Below are 9,608 nucleotides of genomic sequence, written 5' to 3'. Positions count from 1 at the left end.
AGCGGTTAAACGCTTATTTGAGTTTGTAAGTACTAAGGTGTATCCGGTTTTGTCACGAATGTCACATCCAACGAGAAAACTTCTGATCCTATTAGCCTGCAAATCACCATCCGCCACCCCTAAATTTCTTTTCCGACCACCTCTATGTTTCTTTTCTGGGCACTATGATCCCATCATCTCTACCGAAATCCCTTTTAAAAAAACACCTCTACCTACTTCACCATTGCAATGGTTACTTCTTCAAACACAACTATTTCTCCATCTATATAAGCTAGGTTTTGCAAAACCTATTATCTTATCACCGTCGATACTATTCTTTCCGGCGAACCCTACCTTTATATCCTATCTTCTGTTTCATTCACTCTTAAAAAAAGTATCTTATTTTTTGCTTCATCTCCATTTACATCTTCAACCTTATCAACTTCTTTTATTTCTTAAATACCATAATATATCTTCCACCTTTATCCAAGATTGGACTTATCCTATGGTCGTCCATCTTGCGGGAGCATATCAAGGAATGTGATCAAATCAATTGATTACGAAAGAGCAAATCATGCTGGTCAATATATTGGATTGATTGTCTCCACACAATTAGCTTGCATACAATTTGTATTTAATAGATCCCTAGATGTTAGTCATTGTATTGTATTTATATTTCTCATTGTAATTGTATAATTTGTGGTTTCATAATATATTCAAAACGTTAATAGTGAAAAGCAAATATGCACATATATCCAACTAACCAAGTGTAAAATGCACTTTTTTTCGGCACGTTTAGAACAATTTTAGTGACGCTCGTATATAGTTTTTAACGAGTCAGCAAATGTGGCAGTATGTACCCCTTTCTTGAACATTGAAGGCATACACCATTCTAAATCTAGTTATTGCTCTTTTGTGGGACTTTAACTCGCACCAATTTGGTGTGGATAAACACGTGATGCCAGCCAAGAGGCTATTGTCAATGTGCCAATGCGTAAATTGTGCATTTGCGAGTGTGTTCCATGAAAGAAAAATCTTTACATTCTTTAGTGCAAAATAAATCATTTTTATATAAAAAAAAATGTGAAAAACTAATTAACTAAAACTAGGTTTGTACCCGCGCGTTGTGGCTGTACATTAACGTGCATTCAATTGGTATGAGTAAAGTTCGTTATGATACCGACACTAAATTAAAATAACATATTAATAAGAAACAAATACGACTTATGATCAAAGTGACACGTATTTGGTAGGTATCAGTTAGCTTTGTTATGGCACCGGCACTAAACCAAAAAATTAAATTAGTAAATCTCCAGAGTACTCGTATAACTTGTGATAGAAAAAAACTAACATATTTAAAACAATGTTTATTGGGTCAGTAAACGCGGATGTTACGACGGCTAGTAGACGCAAATTCGGTCAACTTCGGGCGTTACAGAGCGAATCATGTCAAAATTCTTGTGTGTTTATTATTTTTGTTTATGCGTGTTGTAATCATTAGTGTTGACGGATTTGTGACTGAATCATCCATTGGTGACGTACGTTTTTTTCAGTTAGGTGATTAACTAGAGGTGATTAGGGTTAGTTAATGTCAATGTTGATCAATAAGGGATGATTGGTGATATTATTAGAAAATTATGTCTAATGAAGGTCAGGTGGTGCAAATTTAGCCTTGTTATTGGTCAAATATGATCACAAAGAATGCGGTCGCAATGGTTAGAAATAGGCTAGGTTGCAATTTCAACAGGTAGCAATTTAGTCACAAAATGGGTCGCAAATACTAGGACTGTGGTTGCTAACAGTTAAGTCTGCAAAAAATTAGGTTGCTAATTATTTCTATAAAAATCGGTGGCAAAATATGGAAAAAAAAACCTAGTCACAAAATCGGTCGCGAGCAATGGTCACATAAATGATTATCGACCAAGGTATAACCGAATATGTCGCAAATTTTGTTTTTTTATTATACATGACTATTTAAAGACAACTAAATTTGACAGAATTGTAAGTTGCCTGTAATTGAATTAAAAGATATTGTTAGTCAACATATCGGAAATTCATTATTATTATATTAACTTTTAATTAACTTACATTACATATAGTTATTGATGAGAACAAGAAGCTAGCTAGTTTTATAGCTAATATGAACCAAGTTGGCTCTAGCAAACAATTATTAAAAAAGAAACCAGTAAAAGAGTGATATCATAGTTTTATTTTTCTTTGACCGTAATGTGTAACTTCATGCCTTTCTGACAATCGTCTCCAACGCCACTGAAATAATAATGATCTCCTGCAGCGCCTATAGAAATAGCCATACTTCCACAGCCTGGTAGATAAGATGCTACAGGGTCGACTGTTGAACATTCTTCAAACTGCTTCGCTTTTACTATGTATAAATTATGTTTGTTCCGATCATATCCGAAATCTACAATGAAAACATAATTTGTTTAGCTAGCTTACTTGCTTGAAGACATAAAAGCATACACAAATATACATCAAAAACCAACAAATTAATCATGTATAAATAAAGGATAATAATATATATATATATACACAATCTGTCTCCAACCCGGATGTCCTTCGAAGCCGCCCAAGCTTTGTAATCAACACCCAAGTTCCACCCTTTATCATCTCCGACCGCATGCGTTGGGGGCTCCTCACCAGCTTTAATTTCTGAAACCTTTTCTTTTTCTATTAGAAGATCTCCACTTGCTCGAGCCCATGTGTCTTGAACCATTGTTGCTGCTATCAGGAGGAAGATGATGGCCAAGTTTTCCCTACCCATTTTGCTTCTTAATTGGACGTCTGATCTAATCTAATATGTATATATATATATATAGAGAGAGAGAGAGAGAGGAAATGAAGGAACCATGCTAAACATTCTCGGCACCAGAAGATATTTGGTTGCCTAATAATCACTCGTTCAAATTTTCCAAATATGGGAAATTTGTCGTTTCATCACAGATTCGATCATTGGATATTACGAATTCTTGGTATTATTAGTACATCCAATTGTTTCAAAAATGACTCACGAGCCGAGTGAGCCTAGTCAGCCTCATTTAGCATGTACACAAACAATATGCACTTGATAATGATAACAGCAGTAACATAAGAGAAATACCTAGCCAACAACGGCTTCTGCTTAATCACCTTCACCTTCATCACCTGTAACTAAGTCGCGCCACTCTATCAATTTCAAACTCAAATCAAATTTTAAACCAATTAAATCAAGAATAATCCAAATTTAACAATATCAAATCAAGAATACACACACGCATATGACAGAATCTGAAAGAAGATGAACAATGGAACAAACCTGCCTGTTCTATATAATTAAAACAAATGTTAAACAACGATCCAAGTACTAACGTTTCTGCATACTTTGACTTCGCCAATGCCCCTGCATCACCATTTGTAACAACCTGGTGATCGAATAAAGTGCATATTCCCAAACAGTGGTTTATGTTCCCAGACGTTCATTCATTTAAATTTGTTTATGTTTGTTCTTTTGTGTTCGTTAATGTACGATTGCTGAAGTTTGTTTGTTTGCGTTCGTTAATATGCATATGAAAGTTCATTTACCAGTCACCCAACACATTGTTCTTCACATTACTTATAACTAGTCTTAGCTCAGTTATGGTCGTTCACTCACATTCCTAAACCATTCGCGTATAAATGTATAAACGAAACGAACATAACACAAACATGTTCATTTTCGTAATGAACGAATACGAATAAAAATGTTTCATTCGTGTTCAGTTAAAGTTACATGAACGGACATGAACATGCTCCATTCGTGTTCATTCGGTTCATTTACAAACCTAGTAAATACATGTAAGACCCCGAGCCGGGCCCCTACATTTTCGTTGGATTTACTCATAAACACAGTTCTAAATATCAGAGTGAATTAAAACTTTCACGGAATAATTAAAAGTCAACATCCAATACAAAACATTCAAATTTTGTCTTTATAGATAACATAAAACATCATCTTAAAACATCATAAAATTTCATCTTCAAATGCCAGTCACTTCAGATCATGCCGTGTGTAACACCCGGAAATTTTTGTTAATTAGCATAAGCATCTATAGAAGCTTGTGCAATAACCTGGATTTGATCTTTTAAGTTGAGGGGCCTCTTAGTACTTCTTGAAAGTCCATTTATCTATCTTTTGGTACAAGTTATATCAATTTTCAAGTGGAGGGGCCTGGATTGTAAAATTCCCAAACTTAAAACAACATGTGTTGGGGATTTCAATATAGCAACCTGGATTATTTAGAGAGTCGTGTGATAACTTTCAGATTAAAAGTTATTTTGGTGGTTCTCCAAAACACTTTAATCGAATAAAACTCTAAATTGAGACAAGAATTTCGTATGAAATTTTTGTGAGGAAGATGAACCATAGTGTCTGTCGATCAATCCAATAACGTATATATCACTAGGGCAGTTGTATTCAAAATAACGGATTCAAGCAGTTATCTATTCAAAATTTAAAATTCATTAATAAATAACTTCAAATAATACTTATGATTATGTGTAACATAATCATAAAATTCATTTTTCTAATGAATTTTTAATGAAGTGTTATTAACCCCAGCCAGGGGCGCTGCCCCTTGGACCTTGCTAGGGGCTGCCGCCTCTAGAACCCCGCAACCGGGGGCGCTACCCCTGGACCCTCGTTCGTTAGGGGCTTCGCCCCTAACATCACAGTAAACTAAAGCAAGTGTGTACTCCACACATCCTCGAACTTGCTTAATAAATATTATGATTAAATTGATCAACCAGTTAATCCAATTACACTAAAATACTAACAACATGGTCGCCCCCTTCTTGCTGTTTGCGATCAGATCAAAGACCAGCCACCCCCATCACGTTTTTTACACTAATTCAGCCTATCCCAAGTCATAATCAATCAATTCCAGGTTTGTACTATACCAAGGAACGTCTTTTTCTTCATTAATCAGCTTGTTACGCTCGTTATTGATCAATTCTTTCTATTTAGGTTAAAAACGGTGGCTGCCCAATTAGGCCAATTTCGGGACTGATTAATTGAGGTTTCTTGTTCTAATAACTCCCTAGGTATGCCACTTACAACATACTAAAATGTTATGGTCATTGGAATTGGTTAGGTTGGTCAATTGTTGTTAGTTCGAAAACTAGGGTTTCGGTTGTTTAAAATCGTTAATTGTTGTGATTCGCGTATTGTTTGAGGGAATTACCAACCCAATCAGATTGTATAGTAATATGGTGATATAAGGGCTGCAATAATATTAATTTTTAGTAAAACATGGCTGAATTGGTTAGTGCTTGCTCAAACGGTTCGTTAGAACACGAATTCTCGCTTAATATATAATTCGTGTGTTGTACAGGGAATTGCCGACACATTCAGCTCGTGTAGTGTCGTATGGACTTATTGGCTGTAATAATATTAAATTTAACTATACGGGGCTGAGTTGGTTGGAGATTGCTCAAACGGTTCGATAGAGCGTGAAGTTTGGCTTAATAGGTAATTCTTTGTACAATGGAAACGCCGACCCATTCAGCTTGTGTAGTGTTGTGTGGACTTATGGACTGTAATAACAACAAATTTTATCTAAACAGGCCTAATTTTGTTGGTGATTACTTAAACGGCGCATTAACGCACGAATTTGACACAGTTAACATAAATCGGGTATGGTTTGGAAACCCTTTTGTCCCCGGTTTTAACTAAGGGTGGTTTTGGTAAAATAAAGGCCTTGGGGGCTGATGTAAGAGAAATTATTATGGCTGAGGCTTCGGGTCAATTAAATCATATTAGAACGTCTCGTAGAATAAGCGAGTCGGTATGATTTAGTTAATAATTGTTGTGTGCAACCCGACAGGCTTTTGATTTGAGGAATTACTTAGAAATTCTCTAGCTCATTGGTACTTGTGTGACTTGTGTCAGGTGAGTTTCATGATGCCCTTTTTAATCTTTTTACGTTTTGGGCTAGCATACACACCTTACTACTATTTTTACTCGCTTAAACTATTTGGATGATATTGCATAGACTTACTTATAACTTTATATTTCTGGAAATTATATATTATTAACAGTCTATGCTTAAGGATATTATTTAGACTCGCCTATGATTATATATTTATGAAATTATATATTATTTATAATCTATGCTTGAGGATATTATTTAGACTCTCCTATGATTATATATTTCTGAAATTATATATTTTTTATAGTCTATGCTTGAGGATATTATTTAGATTCGTCTATAACTATATATTTATGAAATTATATATTCTTTATAGTCTATGCTTGAGGATATTATTTAGACTCGTCTATAATTATATATTTCTGAAATTATATATTATTTATGTCTATGCTTGAGGATATTATTTAGACTCGTAAATTATATATTTATGAAATTATATATTCTTTATAGTTTATGTTTGAGGATATTATTTAGACTCGTCTATAATTATATATATATATATATATATATATATATATATATATATATATGAAATTATATATTATTTATAGTCTATGCTTAAGAATATTATTTAGACTCGTCCATAATTATATATTTATGAAATTATATATTATTCATAGTCTATGATTGAGAATATTATTTAGACTCGTCTATAATTATATATTTCTGAAATTTATATATTATTTATAGTCTATGCTTGAGGATATTATAAACTCGCCTATAACTAAATTTCCTGAAATTATATATCATTCATAGGCTACGATTGAGGATTTATTAAGTTGATTGTTTGACTAAATTGTATGTATGTGTGGTCCTGATGTGAATGTTTTGTTAAACCGTGATCGGGTCAAATATATTACTTAAGTCCTTGACTTCGTGTTTAGTGACTTAGGGTGAGGAGGCTCGCATTACGCGTTTTGACCGATGTTTTGATAAACTGTGACCGGGTCAAATATATTACTTGAGTTTCGACTTGGGTTGAGGAGGCCCGTGCTGCATGTTTATGTTAAGGCGGGTCAAATATATTACTTGAGTCATTGACTTCATGTTTCGTGACTTGAGGTGAGGAGGCCCGTCGTTTTGCTAAACCGTGATTGGGTCAAATATATTACTTAAGTCTTAACTTGAGGTGGCCGGGAGGCCCGTATTACGTGTTTAGGTTTTGTTAAACCGTGACCGAGTCAAATATATTACTTAAGTTTTGACTTGGGGTGAGGAGGCTCGTGTTACGTGTTTATGTTTTGTTAAACCGTGACCGGGTCAAATGTATTACTTGAGTTTTGATTTGGGGTGAGGAGGCCCGTGTTTGCGTGTTTGACCGAGGAAAATTATATTTTTCTCTATCATTTTTTTATTAATTTAAACTGATTTCTAAATGTTGATTGTAAAAACATGAACTCACTCAGCTTAAGCTGACTTTGTGTGTATGTTAGTTTGATTTTCTGGTTGAGAAGTCGGGAATTACAACTTGGACGTGCTCGAGGCTACCCGATTGGTTGAAGGCATCTAGTCGAAGAATGTAATAAAGCGAACAGTTTTCTTTTCTTTTATTACTAGGTGCATTTAAAATTTGATTTTGGATGTGTTTTCCGGTTTTGGGGTTTTATACTTGAATGTTTTCTGCTGCATGTCACTCTAATCTCGTTTTAATAAATTGAAATTGATTTTGACATTTACTTATGAATTTTCGGGTATGATGACCAGCTGTTTGACTCCCGGGTTTTCGAGGTCTTTCATTTTAGGAGTTAATAACCATGATAATAATTATTCGTAACAAGATCTACAGTGTATATATTATGTTTGGTATTATCGTATCTTAAATCTACAACCACTACATATATGAATTAGTTAGCTTTCTTTCTTGCTAGAAGTTATAAAATCCTACACAAATATATATTAAAAATCAAACAAATCATGCATATAGTATAAAATATACACAATTTATCTTCAATCCGGATGTCCCTCGAAGCCGCCCATGCTTTGTAATCAACACCCACGTCCCATCCTTTATTTTCATTGATCACATGCAGCACTTGCTCCGTACATGCTTCTAGGGAAGTTTTATCTTTTTCTAGTAGAAGATCATTACTTACTCAAGCCCATGTGGCTTGAGCCATTGTTGGCGCTATGAGGATGAAGATGCCCAAGTATTTGTTATCCATTTTAGTGGTTATATAATTTTTTTCTATCGTGCAAGTTGAACATCTAAGATATAGAAGAAGGAAGCATGTTAATTATTCTCTGCACCATGAGAACAAGAAGCTAACTAGTTTTATGGCTCATATGAACCAAACTGGCTGTAGCCAACAATTATTAAAAAAACAAGCAAAGAATGAGATTTATATATATAACTACTCATAGTTTTATATTTCTTTGACCGTAATGTGTAACTTCATGCCTTTCTGACAATCGTCTCCAACGGCACTGATATAATATTGGTCTCCTGCACCGCCTATAGGAATAGCCATACTTCCACAACCTGGTAGATAAGACGCTACAGGGTCGACTGGAGAACATTCTTCAAACTGCTTCGCTTTTACTATGTATAAATTATGTTTGTTCCGATCGTATCGGAAATCTGCAATGACAACATAATTTAATTAGTTAGCTTACTTGCTTGAAGATATAAAAGCCTACCCAAATATATATCATAAACCAACAAATTAATAATGTATAAATAAAGGATAAAATATATACACAATTGGTCTCCAACCCGGATGTCCTGCGAAGCCGCCCAAGCTTTGTAATCAACACCAACGTCCCATCCTTTATCATCTCCGACCACATGTGTTGGGGGCTCCTCACCAGCTTTTATTACTGAAACCTGTTCTTTTTCTATTAGAAGATCTCCACTTGCTCGAGCCCATGTGTCTTGAACCATTGTTGCTGCTATCAGGAGGAAGATTATGGCCAAGTTTTCCTTACCCATTTTGCTTCTTAATTATTATTAATATTATTATTATTGTTATTTTTTTTTACTAATGTACAACTTAATTGGACATCTAATCTAATTTAATATATATAGAGAGGAAATGAAGGAACCATGCTAAAAATTCTCTGCACCAAAAGATATTTGGTTGCTAATCACTCGTTCAAATTTTCTAAATATGGGAAAGTTGTCATCTTATCACATATTTGTTCATTGGATATTACGAATTCTCGGCATTATTAGTACATCAATCAATCAATCAAGCCCAGTAAAATCCCACCGACAGCAAAGCTATAAGTAGGGTCTGGGGAGGGTGGGATGTAGGCACACCGTACCTCTATCCAAAGGAATAAAGAGGTGGCTTCCAGAGAGACCCTCGGCTCTAAGTACATGTGTATGAAGCAAAATAAAGGAAATCAAACTTTAACAGTTATATAAAAACTACTACTAATTATAATAATATTAATAATAAGATCACAGTTTAACAGCTATATAAAAGCTAATAATAATTATAATAATAATAATAATATATGTAAGGGAAATACCATTATGGTATGTGACCTAAATAAGTTAAGTCTAAGCCCTAAGGTATTCAATTCTCTCTAAAAATCCTTAACTTTAATTCTACTTCTCCACGAATTCCTATCCTCAACCATGTCCTCGAAGAGGTTTAGGTCTATCAAATCATGCCTAATCCTCTCATCCCAAGTCAATTTCGGTCGTCCTCTACCCCTCCT

At 34.4% G+C, this 9,608-nt stretch overlaps 1 protein-coding gene and 1 pseudogene across 1 annotated transcript; both read right to left on the bottom strand.

The window, feature by feature from the left end:
* Positions 1 to 2,186: 2,186 nt before the first annotated feature.
* LOC143611307 (mavicyanin pseudogene) lies at positions 2,187 to 2,713 on the bottom strand (annotated as a pseudogene).
* Positions 2,714 to 8,305: 5,592 nt separating this feature from the next.
* LOC143611306 (stellacyanin-like) lies at positions 8,306 to 8,823 on the bottom strand. Its single transcript, XM_077085537.1, has 2 exons — positions 8,640 to 8,823; positions 8,306 to 8,520 (listed from the first exon to the last, which is right to left on the bottom strand). Exons 1-2 carry the CDS (start codon positions 8,821 to 8,823, stop codon positions 8,306 to 8,308), a joined length of 399 nt encoding a protein of 132 aa, XP_076941652.1.
* Positions 8,824 to 9,608: the final 785 nt, after the last annotated feature.

The sequence above is a fragment of the Bidens hawaiensis genome, unplaced genomic scaffold, assembly GCF_021521415.1.
Source record: "Bidens hawaiensis isolate Kalapana, Puna unplaced genomic scaffold, B.hawaiensis_p1.1 tig00030506_1, whole genome shotgun sequence".
Taxonomy (NCBI): domain Eukaryota; kingdom Viridiplantae; phylum Streptophyta; class Magnoliopsida; order Asterales; family Asteraceae; genus Bidens; species Bidens hawaiensis.
The sequence above is the reverse complement of the archived record's forward strand: the minus strand, read 5'-3'. Positions and strand labels throughout refer to the sequence as shown.

Excerpts from the sequence above, each read along its gene's own strand:
- LOC143611306 (XM_077085537.1), bottom strand. The coding sequence starts at position 8,823 with ATGGTTCAAGACACATGGGCTCGAGCAAGTGGAGATCTTCTAATAGAA. Across the intron at positions 8,521-8,639 it reads CCGGGTTGGAGACCAATTGT|ATTTCCGATACGATCGGAAC; the intron begins GTATATATTTTA and ends TTGTCATTGCAG.